Source organism: Chenopodium quinoa, unplaced genomic scaffold (genome assembly GCF_001683475.1).
Source record: "Chenopodium quinoa cultivar QQ74 unplaced genomic scaffold, ASM168347v1, whole genome shotgun sequence".
Taxonomy (NCBI): domain Eukaryota; kingdom Viridiplantae; phylum Streptophyta; class Magnoliopsida; order Caryophyllales; family Amaranthaceae; genus Chenopodium; species Chenopodium quinoa.
In genome coordinates, this window is record NW_018745454.1 from 4,325,437 (window position 1) to 4,348,069 (window position 22,633).

Consider the following 22,633-nt stretch of genomic DNA (forward strand, 5'->3'; position numbering starts at 1 on the left):
TTTGGGTTGGGAAGGGGTTGGTGGGTGGTGTAATAAATTAAAAATGGGCTCAAAGTTGGAAACAGGTCCAAAAGACCTAAAACTAGGGCTTTTTTTTAGCTTTCAAGTGTAGCGGAGTAGATTTCAGCAAAGTTAGACAGAACAGATTTCACTAGAGCGGAGTTTAGCTAGAATACATGGACACTTCACCTACCTATCGTGTCCGTATCTAATATCGTGCTAGACACTAACACTCGTTGGACACACGAAGAAACATCTCGGACCGTGTCCTACTATAATAGGGTATGTTGTGCTTTGTGACACGCCACCCTATATACGGTCAAATTCTTTTTAAAAATTTATTATATGATTTTTAATATGTCATACCTGTGCCCCTATTTTGAGATAGATGTTTTCTCATATTGATTTCTTACCTTTATTTGTGTCACTACCCGTTCTTGTGCAACCTAAGAGCTCAATAAAACAGAATTCAACATCATAGAGCAGATTTTAACATATCAGATCACATCAGTTCAAAATACTTAGTACTCCGTAATAGACCCAAACACCTACTGATATATTTGGAGAAGCACGCGGCCCAATAACTCCCACGTGTCCCACGCGCTAATCACACGAGACGTTGTTTTAAGTCAGCGATTAACAAGTTAACGACAACTCAATTGAAAAACCAACTCAACTTTGACCCATCAATCTCTGCACTTCTCTCTCTCTCTCTCTCTCGTATGTTCTAAATCTCCTGTCTTTTTTATTTTCAGGTAATTTATGGTTTAAATTTCATTGATTCTTAATTTTATTTTCGTATTTTTTTGGGGTGTAATTTGATTAGGTTGTGGAAAGATGAGTTCAGATCCCAAACTTCATGGATTTGAGGAAGTCGCAAAGCATAACACCAAAGATGATTGCTGGTTGATTATTTCTGGCAAGGTCTGTCTTTTTCTTACATTTTACTACGAATTTAGATTTATATTTATGAATTTGAGCTTTATGATTCTGATTATTGTAATTTTTTTTAATTGGGAATTGAAATTAATATATAGAGGTTGAAAGATGGAATTTTTAATTGGAAATTGTGTTTTTGATAAAATTGAAATTTGCATTGCATAAATTCTGTTGATAGCCTAAAATTTTGCTCAACATATATTTTTAATTGGTAAGTTATTGGGTTAGATTTGTGATTTTGTTGAACAAAATAGAATGAGAATTTCGAAGATTTGAAGTGGAGGTGCTTGATTAGAGTATTAGAACAGATCTAAAGGGCAGTAAATGCTATGAAATACAGCACAAGTTAGTTGGGAATGTTTATACTTTAATTTGTTTAATTAACGCACCCTATAATTGGTTGGGGAATACCTTAATCTCGGCCGAAATTATATGACCTTGTGGGTGGAATTGACATCTGAAAGGAACGAGATGAAAGATCTAAACATGACCGCCTTTACCAAACGTTGTTAGATCAATGACTCATTTACGAAACGTTGTTAGATCAATGACTGCCTTTGATGATTATACACTCTTAATCAATCAATGTAAGGGATACTAGAATCTTACATTAATCAGGATACCAAGTAATTAGTTCTAGTCACAATTACACCATTTAACTTGCAAAAGCTGAAAGCTGACAATGCAGAACCTGCGGGTTAAGCTTCAAGTCTGTTAGTGAATTCTGATAAATTTTTGGTAAGACACGGCTGTAGTATTGGGATTAAAGTTGGGACTTGAATCACTGTCTGGTGCTATTGTCTTACCTTCTTGGTTACTTGTGCATATTGCAGCAAGCAACTCGTGTTAACGTTTCGCAATACGTCATGTGTTGTTGTATCTAGTATTACTATGATCGTTACTAGTTAATGTTATGAAACCTCAGCAATGCTGAACTTTAATAGCTTAATTCTAGCCAATCTTTGTGGAAAAAAATAAAATAAAATTGGTTTTGATCCAATTTTAGAGAAACTGACAAATGTTTTTAATTGAATTTGTTGAAATTGATGCACATGGATTTACTTGGAAGTTGGTTGATTATTCAAATTGTTACTGTCTTGTAGAGTTTATGTTTTAGTGCACATAATCAATAACTTTGAAGTCAATAGCCTAAGTTATTATTGAAAATAGACCCTAAAAATGGCTGATTCTATGGCTATGATTGATTCTAGAATGATAATAGACGAGCTTAAGCCAATGTAACCCTGCACTCAGTCGTGCAGACGTGCATGAGCGCCTGTTTGCACTCTTTGCAGTTCCAATCTTGCTGCTAGCCTATTTTTTGCTTTCAATGGCCTGGCAGACTTGCAGCTCGGGAGTATGGTTGCCTGTGCAAAGTTCTGATTTCTCCCATGAACCTCATTCAAAACACTTTAATAAACCATCTCCAAAGCCATATAATACTCTTGTAATTGCCCCAAAAGATTTGTCAAAATTGACTAGAGCCCAGAATTGTGTAAGATGCTCCGACATCTTGCAACGAAATTTATGTCCTTGCTGTGATTTGAGCCCAGAATTGTGAAAGATGCTCTGACATCAAACTTGCGACGAAATTTATATCCTTGTTGTGATTTGATAATGATAATAATGCTTGAAAATCAAATTATGCTGTGTTCAAAGCCATCTATTGACTTGAATGTCATCTCAAACAACTTATGCAGGCCTATGATGTTACTTCCTTCCTGGACGACCACCCTGGTGGTGATGATGTCTTGCTCACAGCGACTGGTAAGAGGTTTAGCTTTCTTGTGTTTGTGTTTGTGTGTGTGTTCAACGGAGTGAGCATTATTTATACAATTATGGAATCATTGTAGGGAAGGATGCAACAGAAGATTTTGAAGATATAGGCCACAGTGATAACGCAAGAGACATGTTGAAGAACTACTATGTTGGTGATGTTGATGTTTCTACCATCCCATCGAAACACAAGCCTACAAAGTCTCAACCTTCTCAGGCAACCACTCAGACCAACCAATCTTCCGGATTCCTGATTAAGTTATTGCAGTTCCTGCTGCCGTTGGTCATACTAGGTTTAGCTTTTGGCCTGAAGAACTTCAAGAAAGAATCGACCAGCTAGATTATTTAACTCAAAGATGCAATTGCTGAACTTATATGTGATCGATTCAATAGGCTTCTTGATTTGATTGTAATTTTATACTGTTGCATTTAAGTTGCTTAACTTGTCCTTGATTAAATATTTAAGGGTCCATTCTATTCATGGTGATGTACTTGAATCAGAAATGAGGAATGCTATCTGCATTCTGCACCTTTGCTGTTATGTTAGAGTGCAACTCTGATCTCTCATTTTATTTTATTTTCTATTTCTTATTTGAAATGATAGATAATACATTGTTTAACACACCGTCCACCTACAATATTCACATTTACAATACGAGTTTGGAGTAATTTTTCTTCCTGCTGCTCCGGCATGGCTTGTTCCTTTCGTATTGCACATACAAGTTTACTTTCACAATCTGTAAAAAAAATTTAACTATGAAATGGTCTAATTAGGAAATCAAATCATAATCGATGTGTTATTAGGAAATGATTATTTTTCCAGAACATCAGAAAAATTTACTTCTGCGTACTGTATTAATTGACTATCAATTCTGTATAGAGTTGATTACTGCCCAATATTTCATACAAAATTTAGCAGCACATCAAAATTAAACTATGAATAACTAAGCTTGTATGCATGACATTCAATTCAAAATTGTCAAAATGAAACAAAAGAAGATCACACAACCCATACAGAGTACCTTTCAGCCACTTTAAAAGATTCTAAAATTGTGTATGGGCAGATGGGCTGATTCGTTCTGCAATTAATGGACCCTTATATGCTTGTATAGTTGCGTGATATGTTTATGTTATGGACCATATTGCATTAACTCGTACTCTATAATAGTTGGACTTTATAATATATACTTGTATATATGATGTGTGCATAATTATAATAATGGACCATCATGCATGTATGCATAATATATGATGCCTATGCCCTTTTTTTTTTTTTGGACTATTATAGTGTGGGATGATGCATTAAAGATTATATGTTCACGGGTTTTTAATGTTCAATGTTTTGCTAGGAGATGTGCTGATTTGATAGACAAAGATTGAAAATAAATGAATCATCATTGCATGTGAATACCTTTTTTTTATGTAAAAATATCATATCTACTTTAAAGCCTATTAGATTCAAATTATAAAACTCTCCCAATAAGCATATAAAGTCTCGAAGTTATGACCATGGTTTATTAGCTGATCTAAACACTTGTTGATTATTCATTATCGTACATACTTACAAGTAAGTTGAGCTCTTTAACTTTATTGTTAAAGTTGGATTACACCTATCTTAGGGTTAAAGAGATAGTGGATCATAAATTTTGAGAATAAAAGTTGGATCTTCAATTCCATTTACATATCTTTAAAGGACCTTTTGTCCTCCTTATGCAATGCATCTTTAAGTAAAGCATTGATGTTATTGATAATATGTAATGTCGTTTATGTACATCTACTTTGCAAAGAATGAATTACGGAGTATGGATTTTATTTTATAAATCTTTTTTACCTGCATCTTTTATTACCTTTAGAATTTTGTCCATGCATGTACCACAATTTTGTAGCACATGATCTGATCTGAGTAACATTAATGCAAATGTTGAGACTTGTTTATGAAACTTGGAAGTAGTCTTCGAGATCTATTCCCTCTTAAACCTAAAAAGTCCGATCCATTGCATGTTGATCAACATACAAGTCCAACAATGTTAAAACTTATGGTAATGGGAAAAGGCGTGAAGTAGTACTTCACTAATCTCATATATTAATCATTCTTCTTTTATTTCTTCAATGTAAGACATCTTGTCTTAACTCACATGCTATTTAATATCCTAATAGCTAGATTAGAAGAAATCAAAATCGACTCAAGTTTGAGTTTGTGATGACCTTTTACGTGTGTTAAAGCTTTGATATCTTTCATGATCTTCCGTAGTAAGGATTGGTCCGTTACATATTATCGGATCACTTTTAAATCCTTTCATATTTTATGTGGGGCTTAAACATAGACATTGTATTATAACTCTTGCAAATCAAACTAAGGACATAGTTTATAGTTAACATCATACCATGAAATCATAGACAAGACAGGCACCAAAGCTTATCAACAAATGCAAATATCCAATATATATAGTCCAAATCAATGTAAATTATTGGTTCTCGAAAAGAAGAAGGCCTTTCGATCAAAAGCATTATTATTCATGCAACTTCTCCCTAAACATTTGGTTATTTAAAGCAATTAATAAGGATACTTCAGGCCAAAGGTAGCAAAGGAGACAAAGTGGGTTATGTATGTACATCTTTTATTTTGTTCTTATTTTCTGGCATGTTAGTGATGTTACTATGTTAGTAGCAAAAAGCCCACTAAGAAAACTCACAATAAATGTGTGATACTTCTATTTTTTATATGGAATCGCAAAAATAATAATATAGAAGAGATTTGATTGTAAAATTTGGACACCATAATTTACCTTTAATGATATGAAACAATTTGATGCTGATAAAGTACATCCTCTTTTCGCAAAATTATTTAATTATAATCTTTTGTACTAAAGAGTAATAGTAATGTAGTTGGAGTGGTCTAATTAGTTTTTCTACTATGTTTTGTCCTTTGATGATGACCGATTACAAAAAAATCACTTGCTAACTTTATGTCTTTAACATATAGAGTAGGGCAATTTAAACCACAAATCGACAGAGGTTATTAAAGACTTGCTTGCTGGAAAGCGGCCACTAAGTGCAATATCATCACTTTGGTCTCATCCATATTATGCAAATATTCATTTTTACTATACAAATGGAGTCTTTTTGTGTAACTAACAGATACATTAGATTTTTTAAAAATATTTAAAGTTCTTTTCTTATTGTTTAAGCTATTAATAATATCTGAAATATAGAAAGGTAATCTTGAAGAATGACCCTTAAAGACAATTAGGACTGAATTAAGATGTCATCACTCATTATGTATAGCACCTAATAGCCTTATTACCACTGAGCCAAAGAGACGTATTTGCAATAATAATCTCATATTTAATTAGAAAGAAATTTAGAGCACCTAATAGGTATAGAATCATCTAATGTATATCGTAGTAACGACTAACAATTTTGTAACATAGTGATAGTTACATACACAAAGCATGGGCAGATGAGTTCAATCCTAGCTAGTTATATACACAAACCATATACTAGTACAATCTTTCTTTCCTAGTCACATAGAACACCTTTGATTTACTTTCTCTCTTTTGATAAAAGAATCTATTAGCTTTAAAAGGAGTTAAAGTATTAATATATGTATTGTTTTTGGTTTATCAGTTAATAAAAGTGGAAATAAGACAATGATTGAATGATGTTAATTACGGAGTAAAATTTAATCTTATAAGAACTATCTTCAATATATGTACGAACTTACGGAGTTCTAATAAAAAATTTAATGTTATACGAGCTATCTTAAAGAGGAGGACACGAAGAAGCTACGAAGTACTTTTGTGCAACACGAGTCCGTACAACCCAACAACCTGAAGATTGCAAAGTGTTTGGGCTTTCTTAATTTTAATAGGTATAGTTGCCAGCTATCATGTCAATTTTCTATTACGAGTAATAATTGACGTGATAACAAGCTTACAACAAAGGTTTCAGGGCCCCAAATTTTACTTTAAGTGGCACCCCAATTTATGTGGCACCTATGAACGTACCATTAGTGCTTCTAAGACCATTATCAGCAATGAGGAGAAAACAAACCCCTCAATCTCTCTCTACCCACTTTCTCTCTCTTCCCATCCAATTCCTCTCATGAGAGGTTTTTTTTTCTACACCAATGCTCTAAAAAAAAACTCCTCATCACTTTATCCTCCACTATTTACTATACCCCACCATAAATACACATCACCTTTTTTTTATCCTTTTTTTTTTAATAATGTTTATACTACATATTTAACTTTCCAATACAATTAAAAATATGTAATTTTTTTTTTCATTACATTTTAGTTGTAATGTAATATTTTTTAATAATTTTTTAATTATTTTGGTAAATTTTTATTTTTTTTGTTTTATATTTGTATTTATTTAATGACGGGTAAAATTAATAAAAAAAACATTTTCAATATAATTTTGAATTTTACGCTCTTATTAGAATATAATAATTAATAAAAATTACAGCAATTATAGATTGTACGAAAGATGTTTTCTTAAACTTAAACGATTACATAATAAGAAGCACATTTTTGAAATGAACACATAAACGGCAATACAAATACATCGGATATTAAATAACAGTACGTTTACGAACTTAATAAAAGCGGTTTGAGCTAAAATAATACACGAGGACGAGTATTAAAACTTAAACACGATACGATTACATTCTACAACTTTGCTTATTCGGTCGTATTATGACGAAAGTTCTGCCATATGTGTTCTACTAAATCTTGTTTGAGAGACGAATGAATTTCTCTATCACGAAGGGCAATCCTCCTCTGAAAATACGCGTTGAAATCTATGTTGGGCGGCCGCCCGACGTTGAATTCAAATGGCTCGTTGTTATTCACCGTGGCACTTGTGCTCGGTCCCGCCCGCGCTGCTGGACGTTGTGGTCGATCTTCTTCGTAGTATCGTCTCAAAACATCTGCCCGTGTGTAGTTGTGTCGTTCATCCTCGACGATCATGTTGTGCATTATTATACAGGCTTTCATAATGTCACAAAGAATATCTTCGTCGAAGGCCAGTGCAGGTTGTCGTAGTATAGCAAACCTAGCTTGTAAAACTCCGAAAGCCCGTTCAACGTCTTTCCGAACTGCTGCTTGTTGATCAGCAAACAACTTATCTTTTTGAACTTGAGGATGTGTAATACCTTGTATAAAAGTTGGCCATTTCGGATAAATCCCATCTGCCAAGTAGTAGGCCAACTCATATTGATGTCCGTTTACCCAAAAATTTATTGGTGGTGCACGACCTTGTAAAACATCATCAAACACCGGTGAACGGTAAAGGACATTAAGATCATTACATGAGCCAGGCATTCCAAAGAATGCATGCCAAATCCATAAATCCTGATCAGCAACGGCTTCAAGAATGAGGGTTGCAGTCTTGCTACGACCAGCATATTGTGCTTTCCAAGCCGTAGGACAATTCTTCCACTCCCAATGCATGCAGTCTATACTACCAATCATGCCTGGAAACCCACGCAATTCATTTTGATGAAGGATTCTCCTTAAATCTTCATCTGTAGGTTTACGTAGATATTCACTTTCAAATTGTGAAATAACCCCCTGACAAAAATGTTGCAATGCATTCCTTGAGGTTGTTTGGCCGATACGTAGATATTCATCCACGACATCGGGGGCTACGCCATACGCTAACATTCTTATTGCAGCGGTGCATTTCTGCAACGGTGATAAACCAAGCTTTCCAGCTGCATTCGGACGTTGTTGGAAGAATTGATCCCCTTCAACCACCTTATTCATAATGCGACAGAACAAAGATCTTCGCATACGAAATCTACGGCGGAATTGGTTGTCGTTATACACTGCATTACTCGCAAAATAATCGTTATATAGTTGTACATGCCCTTTTTCTCTTTCCCTATCCCTTTTAGGCTCCGGAACATTTGCTATATCATTATTAAGCTGGGATTCTTGTGATGAGTGTTGGGGAATTAAAATATGAGGTAGGTGGTTAGCAGCATAATCATCAACTAACCGATCAAATTCAACGTTATTTGAGACGTCAGAAGAACTAGAGCTTGAGGTGGAGGAAATGAAAGACATGTTTTGGTTATGGTTTGATAGTTGGTTTGTTTGGGATTCTTTCCGTTTTGAATAACACTTGCATGTATATATAGTCCAAGTGACTATCAATGCATGTGAGTTGCTCTGATTTTGCATGTGAGTAACTCTGAATTGAAATTCATGTATCATTGCAATCTCTGCAATGAAATTGATGTGTCATGCATGTATATATAGTCCATATGACACTTCAATGCAATCTCTGCAATGAAATTGATGTGTCGTTGCACTCTAAATTGCAATTGAATTATAGATGCATGTGATGTATGACACTTGAACAGTTGATTTGACTAATCAACATAAAGCTGTGGAGATTTTATTGGGAGATGTTTATTTGTCATTAACCATTACATGTGATTTTTATTAAAAACAAATTTCATAAAGTAAATAATTTACTGCATAATTAATGTTATAAAAAACATAATTCATTTCACATTAATGTAAATAAAAAGGAGTACATCTTAACATTAATTAAAATAAAAAGGACTACATTAAACATTAATTAAATAAAAACAGTAGCAAACACATTAAGCTGATCTAAATTACATGTTCCTTCTACCATAGAGTAGTGCACGTAATTCTTCCTTGTAAGCCTCTTCATCAGGAGTTAGGTCCGGTCCCTTTGCCATTAGATCTTGCAGCATTTCGTAGTTAAGCCTTCTCTCTTGAATTTCGACTTGTTTTTGGTGAAGCTCTACTTGTTTTTGCTTCCTTCTTTCCCTTTCCATGTCGAAATCCATCTTCTTCAACCGCATTTGTGCCTCGATTTCCCTCGTAGCATTATTCTGCTTTAATTGCTCGGTAATGTTTGAGACGTCAACAACCACTCCTTTTCCCTTATTACGCCTGGACTTTGCCTTTTTAACGCCATCAGGTCGAGCAAGACCCCCAGAAGTGAAACCGGTAACGTGAACAACATCTTCATCATCAGTTCTACACCGCTTTTCACTTCCACTACTGTCATCCTCGACAGCATCACCGCAAGCTAATCTTTCCTCTCTTGACAACGCCCATCTCAGTTTTGTCCTCCACTTCGGGTCATTTTTAACCATTTCCCAACCATGGTGACAATTAAAATTATGTGGAGTAGGCTTGGAGGAAATATAGAATAACTTACTTGCATTATTAATTCGGTCTGCTTCGTTGTAACCACTTCCATTTGCCCTACCAGCTTCGTCATAGCAACTACTCCATTGTATTAAATCAGTTGCCATCCTTCTCCAACGGCTTTCCAAACTCCTCAAAGGTCTTGGCGGCAGGATGTGGGGTCTCTCAGCCTGTGCTTGATCATATGCTGCAGATATTTTTCGCCATAGCGCAGCTGCTTTTTGGCTTGTACCAACAATTGCATCCTCACTGAATTGAAGATACAAACCAATTAGAGCTTCATCCTCCGCAACAGACCACATTCGACTTCCTTTTGTTAGTGGTTGGTTTTGATTCACAGACACTCTTGAAGGAGGTGGAGAGTATTGAGGAGTGTCTGGAACATTTTCTTCCATTTCATCATCTAATTGAGAATCGGTGCCTTGATAAACAAGAGGTGAATGTGGTTCATAGGTAGTGTTTTGGAAAGGAGTTTGATGAGGTGTTTGTTGTGTTGAATTTTGCAAAGAATTGTTTCCAAGCCTTTGTAGGAAAAGCTGAAATCGAGGATTAGTGACAAAATCATCACCCAAATCAGAGAAATGATTAGAAAAATTAGGGTTATTAGGATCCATAAGTTAATAGAGTAGAAAAGTAATAAAGCTTTTTATTTTTGGAAAAAATAAATAAAGCTTTAAACAATAATTAGTAAAAAAATCAACAATTACTAAAAGAACAAAAACTAAATTATATTTTCAAAAAATAAAAACAGCTACAACAACAATAATATTAATGATAATTATAATAATAATAATGATAATAACAATAATAATAATAATAATAACACTAATAATAATAATAATAATAATAATAATATTTTTTTTTTCAGAAAAACGTAAATAATAATTATAATAATAAGAAGTGAGGATTAGGAAATTAGTGAATATAGGAGATTTTTGGTGTTTTTGAAAGTATATCAAAATATATCAAAATGCATGTCTATTTATAGAGAAAAAAATTTTATGGCCGTTGGTGAATTTTTTTTTTTTTTTTTATATTTTTAACGGCAATATTACCGTTTTTTTAATATAACCGTTGGGAAAAAGAGAAAAAATCTGATTGGCTCAATTACATGGGACTGACGCGTGTCGCCTCCTCATTCGTTGCTCTGACGCGCGCCAGTACCCATGAATTTTAAATTTTTTTTGCTGGCAACGAAACCAAACGGCGTCGTTTTTGATGCATGCAGCACCAAAACACGTCGTTTTGGTTCTTTTCTCAGCAAATTGAAGCAAGTGGCGTCAGCAGCTCGTGGGCCCCACACAATCACTATTCATTCTTAAATCCCCTCAAGTTATGAGCGTTTTTCATTCTCCTCAAGGATGAGAGGAATTATCCTCATTGTTGTAGAGTACGGTTTTTTTTTTAACACCTCAAGTTTCTCTCGTGAGGGTTTTTTCACTCACTGCTGGGAGTGCTCTAAGGGTGTGAATTCTGAATCTTATGGAGATGTATGTTAGCCTTGTAATTTAATTACTACACATAATGTACCTAACTTACTTTGAATAATTTTGGTGGATTATAAGTTAGATACAAAACATATTTGACTCTGATCAAATAATCTCCTCATTATATGAGCTACTAGTTGTCTTATGTATATAAATTAATATAAAGTCGTGTTATATTTAGTGGTTCCTTATGCTTATTATTATTACAAGGAATTTTATAATTGTGTAATCTATATTATTTGGTTTGGTTGAGAACTGAGAAGTCATTCAGTTTTTGTAAAAGAAAATTTTGAATTGCTTATTAAATGCGATATAATTTTATCGAGTTGTCAGGTCTTTTTTACCCATACTGTCCCTAATTTACACACCAGACTTTTTAGGAATAGAAAAAAAGTTCTTCCCTTGAAGTTGTAATTTTGTTTTTTCCTAGTGTTTTTATTTTTGATGTAAACACTTGCTAATGCTATAATTGACTCCTATTATTCAAAACTTCTTGTAAGGATTTCATAAAAATGTGATTTAGAGATGACTTGTAGGTGATTATTATATTATCAAGTGAAACTCATATATGTATATGTTCCAATAAGATTTTTGCATAATTGAGATTTCCAATATTGCTAATTTGGTTAATTACCATTACTTGTAGGATGAATATATAACTTAATTGCAAATATGTAGAAACATTCTTAAATACTTGTATTAGTATGTACCTTACACTCCATATTTGTAGTTTATGTACAAACACTCAACCAACACCAAAGTCAAAAGACGAATTTAGATAGAGCTTTCTACCGTCATTTTATAATATCTTTCATCACTAACTCACTCTAGATGGGAAGAAAGGGTAAACGAGATTAAACATAAACAAAACTAAAATCAACCAAAAAAAAAAACAAGGCATTATGATTGATCATCTAGTAATAACGGGTCAAGAACAAGTTTTGGAATTCACTTCACATAACTTATGCCCTTCTAGGTCGCACTTCCACCGTAAGAGGGTGAGCCATCTCACATGAGAGTTTTAACACTTCTGACAAGTCCACCGTGGCATCCGCCACAGATGACACCCACTCATACTCGTGTAGCAACGATGCAACCCAATAGGTCACGGTGGCTAGCCCGAGTGCCTTCCCAGGACAGGCCCGTCGGCCCGACCCGAATGGTGCGAGCCTCAAATCCGACCCGAGCACCGAGATTTCACTGTCGGGGCTCGAACCTAAAAACCGGTCCGGGTTGAACCTATCAGGCTCGGGCCAGACCTCCGGGTCCCGGGTAATGCCCCACATGTCGACCATGGCAGTGGTCCCGGCAGGCACGTGATGTCCATCAACTGTAGTGTCTTCAATAGCCAAGCGGGCCCATGAGAGGAGTGGGCCCGGAGGATGGACCCTGAGAACTTCTTTGATCACAGCCGTCAAATAAACCAATGATGTAATATCAGACTCAGAAACCGCACGTGACCTTCCGACGATAATGTCCAGCTCATCATGAACCCTTGATTGGACATCAGGATGAAGGACTACTCTTGCTAAAATCCACTCGATTAAAACCGCAACAGTATCCGTGCCTCTAAATATCATTTCCTGATAAATAAATAATTTAAACACAATTAATTAATTAATTAATTAATTAATATAATGAAGATATTAAAGGATGGAAGTTTATGCAAAGGTAGAAAACATCAAAGATCTTAGAGAATCTGGAAATGATTTGATAGACTTGGAAGTACCTATCTGGCCCTCTTGAAAGTGATACCATTTTTAGCTTTACTCTCTTTTTTTAAACATGTGGAAGTGGAACCTAGAATTTTGCTTTGTTTTAAATTGCTAATCCTTTTCCTAACTTTTTTTTTTAGCTTATTAAGCTTTTTATTTTGTTATAATTTCACCTCACCCATAACATTTCTTACAAATTTGTTAACTATAACAAAAAACCGGTATTCTATAAACTTTTAGCTGATATAAAGTATTATGTTAATGTACATAGTTAAACTAGCTAATTTGTCAATCGTTAGTGCACATACCTAACACTTTTATCAACCAAAAAGAATATTAACGTCATTTTTGTTCTGTACGAGGTATTAAGAAAAATTATGTGGATAAAAAACAGTTCAATTGATACGTATTACGAGAAAAAGAAACTTGAAAACCAACTAAATATCTCCACTTTTTAAATTTTAAACTATAATTAAACATTATTTAGACCATTACGTCATCTCACTTAAGGAAATCAACCATTGTCACTTCACCAACACTATATCTACTTAAACAACAATCCTTATATACGTAGTATTAAGACTTATCGAATATGGTTTAAATTTGTCCTTGGTACTTTTTTTACCGCCAAAAGATTTGTCACGATTCCTAAAAATGTTGTTGTAGCATTTTTGTCTCGACCTTTAAAAATTGGATAACATCCTCAAATAATTAAGTACGTAATTGACGTAATAATATAATCATGCATGTAGTTCTGAAACTAAAAGTAGAAATAAGTTGGTTATACTATATTTCTAATAGAAAAACTTACCCAAAGCACGGCGATCATGTCCGAATCGGAAAGTTTATCCGAGCTCGGTAAGGATAACAAAACATCGACAAAATCCCGGTTGTTCGAAACCGGGTTAGCTCGATGTTCAGCAATAATACGACCAACGAACCGGTTCACTTTAGGGACAAGTCGGGAGCATCTAAACCGGATTTTTTGAAAGTCAAAATCAGCTAACCAAGATAAATGGTCACCCCAATTTAAAACCCCTAGTAAATCATACCCTTCCCCCACCATCTCCTTCAACTCCTCACTCTCTTTGTTTAATGGGCCTTCAATTATACTACACTTCCGCCCAAACACTGAGCCCATCATGTTACTCAACGAGGCCCGTCTAAGCACATCACGTGGTTGGAACGGGCCGCTCTGAGTCCCAAAATAGGATGTCATCGCTTCTGCGATGGCATTCCTCTGGGACTCAGAGGCCTTAATTTGTTTAGGACTAAACATATGGGTTGAAGCAACCCTACGTAAGGTCCGCCAATACACACCATACGGGGCGAACCCGATGGCTCGGTTAAACATTAAACTATAGGCAGACTCTTTAATAGGTCGGTCAGCAAAGTTAGATGAATGAAGTATATCCTTAGCCACTTCATGGTGGCACGTAACGATCACACGCGTTTCGCCGAGGCTAAAAGCCATAAGGCGTTTCGCGTAACAAGTTTGAGCCATGGCGGATATCTTACGGTGAGCCAAACCCGTCATGAGGCCCATACTGCCTAGAATAGGCCAGCCTCTTGGGCCAGGGATTGGGTTTTTGGCCCAATGAAACAAACGGGCTAGCCTGTATTTCCCCCAAGCTGGGCCACCTGGGTAAGACCAGTGGATTAAGGCCATAGTTAACCAAACTATGGCAATGATAAACAGGGACAAAACAACATTAAAGGTTGAAAAATGGTTGCATTTAGAAAAAAGGGCAAATACCCAAATTGAGTCAATATTTATATTTGTGCTCATTTTTTCTTTGATCTTAGAGAGAGAAAAGAAGAGGATTATATAGCTAAAGAGGTTTGAGTTATGTTTTTGGTGCTAAAGAATGAGATGTTGGGGTCCTTTATATAGGGTGGCAATAGGACAAAAGAGCCTTCGCAATTAATAAATTATAAAAGGGAATCAGAAGAGAATGTAATTTTAATAATTTTTATGAGATGCTAATTGGGTAGACCGTTATGTATTGTACTTAAATAGTTTTTTACATGTATTAATTTTATATAATCAATTATAGTACTCTACTTGTGACGTAAGTAATACTTAATTAACATTAAGTACAATTACTAATTACTAATGAATTTCTTGATTCTTTCATCAATGAAACGTAACTTCTGTTAACACAATTACACAAACCACCTCTTAATAATTTTTTAATAAATATTTTTTTTTTAAAGGGTAAACTTACAAGAATTGTTTGTGATATTTTCATGACATTTCCCTTATATTGCTCCCAAGTTTTTTTTTTTTTTTTTTTTTTAATAGTACTCCGTATTATTTTTATTTTAAAGACAAACAATAAATGACTTTAGTAGAACCTTTTCTACCAATGACTTAAAAAGTGATTGAATCCATTTATTAAAGAGTATATAATTAATTGTCTAAGAAGCTTTCCATCTAATCTCATGTAATGGTATAAACTAATAGTCTCCTTACTAAATCTAAGTTGGGTTGGATATGGTGGGGTATATTACTTGTATGATACGGAGTGAGTAATTTTTTCAACTTTTAATCACCACAAACTCTTAATCCTCAATTAATTAAAAAATATATATAGCTATCAATTTCCTACTTCGTATAACATCCTCATATTTTGTAATTTTCACAAAACTAATTCAATAACTTCCATAATCATATTTGCAAAAATAAATTAATAATACCATAGTAATAATAAAAAATAAATAAATAATCATTGATATATACGGTTATTATATATTGTGCTTTAGCATAGATATTCTCTAGTTATACTTTAAAATAAAAAATAAAAAAAGAGTTAGGCAACAATACCGCCCCAATTGTTGGGGCTTTAGAAAAGACAAAGAAATTTGGGATCAAAGCTTACTTAGGACCTGTTTATTTCAGCTTAATTTCAGTTCAGTTCGATCAATTCCTAATTTTCTTCTCTTATAAAACATTCATTTTAGCTCAGTTCAGCTTCAATCAGTTCAGTTCAGTAAATATGAACAAAAAGCTCTAATATGGTTGCTAAAAGAAAAATCTTAACAATATATAACGAACTATAACTAAAATAATTATCACTGACATTCCATCCATGGACTTCTCATAAAAAAATTCCTACCAAAATTATAAGCTAAGTGACATCATTATCATTTTTTCCCTTCAAGTTAAAGATTTGGAAAGGGTAGACTTTCCTAAAAGCTTTTATGACTATCTAAATGGATTAGTTACACAATTTTCAATGGAGTCAAAAAATACTCCGTATATTGGCTAATTTAATTATATATATTACGAACAAATAACCAAAAATGATATTGTTAAAATCATACATTGCATAGAATTAAACTACGAAGGAGTATACAGTATATATCCATCCCCCGTTTACTCCATTTCAAGGAATTAGTGTTTTTTTTTTTCCAAGGATCTTTTACTCCATCTACGTATGAATAAAAAAAATTATTAAAAAAAGGTATCAAAATAAGTTTGACTTTTCTCTAAAATAATTCTCCCTCCTCAATCCTCGTAGATTCTAGCCACCTATGCACTTTTATTTATTTATTTTTTAATTTTACATAACTAAATTTAATTTGAATGAAATCTAATACATCACCTAAGCTCTAGCTATACAATATTTGAGATAATTTTATTGAGGATTTATTTTTAAAGATTACGTATAGCACAGTACATTATTTCATTCTATTAAAAGGAAACAAGTCTATTCAAACTAAAATACAGTACATGATTTTATGGATGTATAAATGTTCCCTCTTTTTCATAATGTCAAGATTATTACCATCTTAATCACATACTGTGTGATAGTACGTAATGAATTAATTAAATGGTTTAATATGTCCATCTAAAATCCTTGTTTCTTTTTAATGACCTAGACTAAATAGCGTGATAGGATTCAAGTCAAATTGCTCTATTAAGTCCAGTTAAACCAAGTGCGTACTTCAAGAGTGCGAGTGAGTAAAAGCATCGTCCCTAACTAAGCTCCATAGAGATAGAGGACATATATAAATCATAATCCTGAAAGTCAACAATCAACTTTAACTGTTAATTGAGATAGTCCTTTAACACGATATATACTACCTCCGTTACAGGTTATGTGTAACGATTTGACATAAAGCAGAGAGGAAAAATGTCTAATCATTGCACATAACCTGTAACGGAGGTAGTATTTAATTCATTTTTTTGACTCCATCTTTCATATATGCTATTTTTTCCCACCAGTTTCCTAACGCTCTTCATACTATACCTCATCATCATAATACCCACTCTCCCCCCCCCCCCCAACCGCCCTCCACCTCCATTCAGATCATCCTATAATCCCGTTAACTGCTCCTCGATGCAATATTATAAATTAAGAGAACCTTAGATTGAAAACTTATTAGGTTTTTTAGATATATCATACAAAGTGTAACGTAGACATGATAAATAGCCTGATCAATGAAGTTTTCGGTGGTGTCGCAACATTAATTGAGTGTATGACGCTCATACATACATAACAAGAAATAATTAAGTATATGAAATATATTATCTTGTTAAATACTTACAATAATTAACTAATTCTGATATTTTGTTTTCAAAGTCGTTGCTCAAACTTCTCTTAATATATAGACGTTGAAGGAGTTAATATTATATTTATGACTTTATGTACTTTAAAAAATATAAGAAAGTACTAATCAGGGATCACATCCGATCCTAAAAGTGACCTAAATTAATACACGATCCTACGTACTTCTTGGTCAACAAATAGGGGTCCTAAAAATTCTCCTCATCGAGTACCTTAGTAAAAGGTAGAGTCTTTAATTTCATCGGATTGGACGACTAATTTTGAATTTATTTGCTTCCAATTTGGTTTAATTAATTAAGATGTTTCGAGATACTTTTTTTTATATATATGTATATAATAAACAAATCCGAGAGTGAGGGATAACTCAAGTGTTTAGACCTGGCCTTTCCTCCTGATTCTAGGAGATCCTGATATTGATTCTCACCCCGTCGTTGTACTTTTCTAAACAACAAAAAATATACTCCATAATAAACAAATCCAAAGATCAATAAATTGGAAAATTTTAACAATTTTTTTAAAGTACGGGTATTAATTTCAATAATATTTTGAGATAAGGTGGAAAATCTACACTCAAAAAGTAATAATTGGAAAAGAATAGGAAATGTTATTTCTAAACAATAGTTGTTGCTTATGGTTTTTACATTTGTCTAATTGTAGACATCATACTCCCCAACACTTATTAAATATATTGATATAAGAGTATTATTTTCCAAGCCAGCAAAAATAAGAGTAAGAAAATGGATGGAAAATATATGGTAATGCTGTAAAATAAAAACAATTGCAAAAAATAGTACAGTATACTAATGACTAATCTACAAAATCTAGAGGAAATCTTGAAAGCCTGCATTACAAGTATCATACGGAATATTGTTTGCATAATTTGCGTTAAAATGTTGGCAACTAAACTAATTTGCGTTTACTAATTGTGGTGTTTACCACCTCTAATTAATTACGATCAGCATGATGAAACGTTTCCAATTTAATTTGTTGACAAAATTTCAATCATATATTAAGAAATGATAAGTGAGTAATTAAATATTTAATCCTATACCTCCCTCTAATTGTGAGGAGCCATGTCCCTAGTTTGTGGCAACTCGTATCAATTATTAACATCATCAATTGCTTTTTTAAGCTTTTCCAAAATTATAGATTCATGACGACTTTCTAATATTAGTAAGGTGATAATTAGAAACTATTTTCTTTAATATTCATGAAACTATATTTTAATATAATTAGATGTTTTAAAATTTATATGATCATTTTCAGTAGTACGAGTGTATATTGATTAGACGGTTAATAATAAGATTCCTCCTTGATTTTTCTAATTGTTAATTATATATATCAAGTACTCCTAAATCTTTAGTACAGAAATCTATAAAACTAAATGAATCAGCTTGAAGAGTAATTTAAGAAAACTCATGACGTTGTATGTGCCTCAAAGATTCCTACATGGATTGATAAGACTATTTATGAATATCATGGACAAATTTGTAAAATATTCCGTGACATGCGTATACAAGTGCAATCTACGGAGTAATATAATTACAATAAAGATCTTGCTAACGAACGTCTCCGGGACATTGGATAAACATTTAAAAGATTATATTACTCCGTATTAAAAGTGGTATAAATTTGGGAAGTATGACAAAATTATGCTTCAATCGGTGTAATTGATGTTCATTTTAATTTAATCTTTCTACTTTTAGCTAGCTTATCCAACGGCGCGGGACGTTCGTTAACTTTTGTCTTACAATAATACAATATAGTTACATCCTTAAAATATTTTACGAGTACTTCCTAATTTCCTATCATGAAATTAATTGCTATTTAACTTTTTAAGGTCTTTAAACAATTTTGACCATTTTTTCATACTGTAGTATATATTGCATATGAGTAAAAAAAAATGGTAATGCTTTCTAATATACTTAAGTTAAAATTATAAATAGTTGTTATTTAAAAAATAGATATTGCAAATATATCACTTTAATCATTACTCATATTTTTAATTAGGTCATGTTTTTTTAATTGTTATACTCTGTTAAAATCTACACTCTGAGTATTAATAATTTGTTATGCTCTAAAGTTCAAAAGAACACGGTTTTATAGAAAATGTTGATATTTGATGAAAAAAAAAAAGAAAAAAAAAAAGAAAAAAAAAAAGAAGAAGAAGAGAGAGATAGAGATTAGGACTCGTTTATAAATGGAATATGTGGGGATTGAGGTATGTTAATGGTGTCGGGGCAGAGAGGGGAGTGTTCACATGAATGATCTGCCTTTTCATGCGCTAACTCCCTCGCGGATCGCAAACAGCCTAGTAGTTTGGGGACTTTGAAGGCCCCCAAATTGTACGGACTACTATTACCTGCTTTAGTGTTATAAAGCTTTTATCTTATTGGATTCATTTTCATTTTCACTTGGAGTATGTACTTGTAGGCTGGATTTCTGTATCCTCTCTCTCACTCCGTCAACAACCTTATTCAATTTGACTTGTGTAATTTAAGATGTCTTTTACTTTAGGGCTTGTTCACATTTATTTAATTCTAGTTCAGTTTAGTTTCAATTAGTTTGGTTCACTTCAGCTTCAATTAGTTTAGTTCAGTTCACTTTAGCACCTAATTTCTCTCTCTTATAAAATATTCATTTCAACTCAGTTCAGTAAATGTGAACAGACCCTTACTTTGAATGATTTTCTTAAATAATGTTGAGATTAATTTTAAATAAACGAAGTATAAAGTGAAGATATATACTATAATACTCTCTTTGTCTCCTTAAGATAAACCTGCTTTGTCTCTTCAACTTATTTTTGCTGAACTGAAATTATTTTTATTGAAACAAAATTATATTTGTTGAACTTAAATTATCTTTACTGAACTTAAATTAATTTTACTGAACTTATATTATTTTTGCTGAACTGAAATTTTTTTTTACTGATTTTCTATTATAATTCTTTTTTAAGAAAACTGAATTTTACTGAACTGAACTTATTTTTGCTGAACTGAAATTATTTTTATTTAATATTATTTTTTTTAAAGGTGAATAGAACATGACCTAAGTGTAAAGTATTTTTAAATCAATTTTAATACTTCATACTTATTTAGTTTGACAATTTAATAATATTTTTTTATAATAAATTACATAAAAAAAATATTTAAAATATATTTATTGGTCAAACTTAACTCATACTCCGTATATTGACATGATGTTAAATTTAACAGTACTCTATACAGAGTATTAATTTGTGGTTCCTTCACCCTGTTGTGTCATGAGTAGATATTTTAATTATTTATTACAAAGTACAATTCTATTCATTTGAGTTTTTAAACGGTACAAAGTAGATTTCAACATAACAAAATAGAATAGGTGAATTTTTTTTTTTTTTTATTGAGGGATACTCCGTATGAAATTAAAAGAGTACTGTATTTTTTTTTACCAAAAAAAAAAAAAAGTGTAGTGAGAAAATGAGGTGAATCCGGCTTAGATGGAAGAGACACACGTAGGAATGGAGCAGAAATAGTGGGCTACGATATGACAAGTCAATTCTACTCCGTATTATTTCCCGCAGCTCGAAGCTCCTGAGCAGAATCATGAGTCATGCCCGCTTCCCTAACTCCTATCCACACACGTGGCATGGTCGGCCTTCACTTCCTTCCAAATTTTATTACGGACTCACTCACTACTCAGTGGATTAATAAAACGACACACATAGTATTATAGTAATGTGCTTGCTATATATGCCACGAGCTATATACGCGACATAATACTATCTCTGTCGCTTATTGTTTACTCCACTTTCCTTTTTAAGGTGTCTCCAAAATATTGTTTTATAATACTTTTGGTATGTTTTTCCACTTGCACTCTCTCTATCTCTCTCCTCATTGATATTGGTGTCAACCCATGTATACCACTTTTACCCAAAGTCTTAATAAAGTAGATTTATGATTAGGGACAAACAATTGAGGACAGAGAGAGTATATCTTTATATATAGTAATAATTTGGTATTGAGGGCCATGGCTCCGTATATTAGCTATGCTCCAATATATAGTAACCTCGAATGTGAAACTCTTACCAGTTACCACCTACAAGTAGTTAGAACCAGCAATGCATTGACATATACTAACTTCCAAACTCACGCAAACACCGACACCTAAATTATCAATTTTGCATCACCCTCATTGACCATACATGTTTGTATTTCTACTTGTTTATCTATCTATTTGTAACTTACCAAATATACTAACCCAACCCAATAATTTTAGGAAAAATAGAATCTAAAAATCCAACCTTTGGCCAGTCTGACAATAAAAATCCAACCTTTCAGTAATCTCTGAAAAATCCAACCTTTTCCCCTCACCTTCTCCAACAGATCCATTACCTGTTGATGACCGTTTTTTGTAAGTTATATGCCACGCGTCAATCGTTAATTGGTCAATAATTTTTTTAATCATTAAAAAACAAAAAAAAAACAAAAACAAACAAACCACCAGCCACCTCCCCCAGCCCCCGCCCCACCCCAGCCACCTTCCCCACTCCCCTGTTATTTCCCCCCACCCCAACCAGCCCCACCATCGGGGTCGCCGGATTCCGGCGATCTCCCCCCACCCCCCACCCCTTGCCGCAACCTCCCCAACCACCAAATCCACCTACGATCTAAACCCTAACCACCCTAAGCCCGACCCGTTTCCACCACTCCCCTCCCCACCCTAAACCTGACCCCGGTTTTCTAATACCCCTAACCCGTTTTTGGGGTAGTGGGTTCGATTTCGGGGTTGTGGGTTCTGGGTTTGAGTTCGGGGTTGTGGGTTTGAGTTTCGGTTGTGGGTTTAATTTGAGTTGGGGTTGTGGGTTGTAGTGGTGGGTGGTGTAGTGGTACTAGGTGGTGGTGTTGGGTGGTTTTGTGGTGCTAGATGGTGGTGTTGGGTGGTTTTGTGGTGATAGGAGTTGG

General features: G+C 33.6%; 4 protein-coding genes across 4 annotated transcripts; 1 reads left to right on the forward strand and 3 right to left on the reverse strand.

Moving 5' to 3' along the window:
- The first annotated feature begins 612 nt into the window (after positions 1-612).
- Positions 613-3,292, forward strand: LOC110714171 (cytochrome b5-like). The gene is made up of 4 exons (XM_021892648.1): positions 613-720; positions 827-924; positions 2,640-2,706; positions 2,793-3,292. Exons 2-4 carry the CDS (start codon positions 838-840, stop codon positions 3,053-3,055), a joined length of 417 nt encoding a protein of 138 aa, XP_021748340.1. The 5' UTR covers positions 613-720; positions 827-837; the 3' UTR covers positions 3,056-3,292.
- Positions 3,293-7,400: 4,108 nt separating this feature from the next.
- Positions 7,401-8,789, reverse strand: LOC110714382 (putative nuclease HARBI1). The gene has a single exon (XM_021892889.1). The coding sequence runs from the start codon at positions 8,787-8,789 to the stop codon at positions 7,401-7,403; it is 1,389 nt and encodes a 462-aa protein (XP_021748581.1).
- A 560-nt stretch (positions 8,790-9,349) lies between these two features.
- On the reverse strand, positions 9,350-10,528 carry LOC110714383 (glutathione S-transferase T3-like). The gene has a single exon (XM_021892890.1). It carries the CDS (start codon positions 10,526-10,528, stop codon positions 9,350-9,352), a length of 1,179 nt encoding a protein of 392 aa, XP_021748582.1.
- A 1,544-nt stretch (positions 10,529-12,072) lies between these two features.
- LOC110714375 (cytochrome P450 78A3-like) lies at positions 12,073-14,905 on the reverse strand. Its single transcript, XM_021892882.1, has 2 exons — positions 13,928-14,905; positions 12,073-12,984 (listed from the first exon to the last, which is right to left on the reverse strand). The coding sequence occupies exons 1-2, from the start codon at positions 14,903-14,905 to the stop codon at positions 12,364-12,366; spliced, it is 1,599 nt and encodes a 532-aa protein (XP_021748574.1). The 3' UTR covers positions 12,073-12,363.
- Between the last annotated feature and the right edge of the window lie 7,728 nt (positions 14,906-22,633).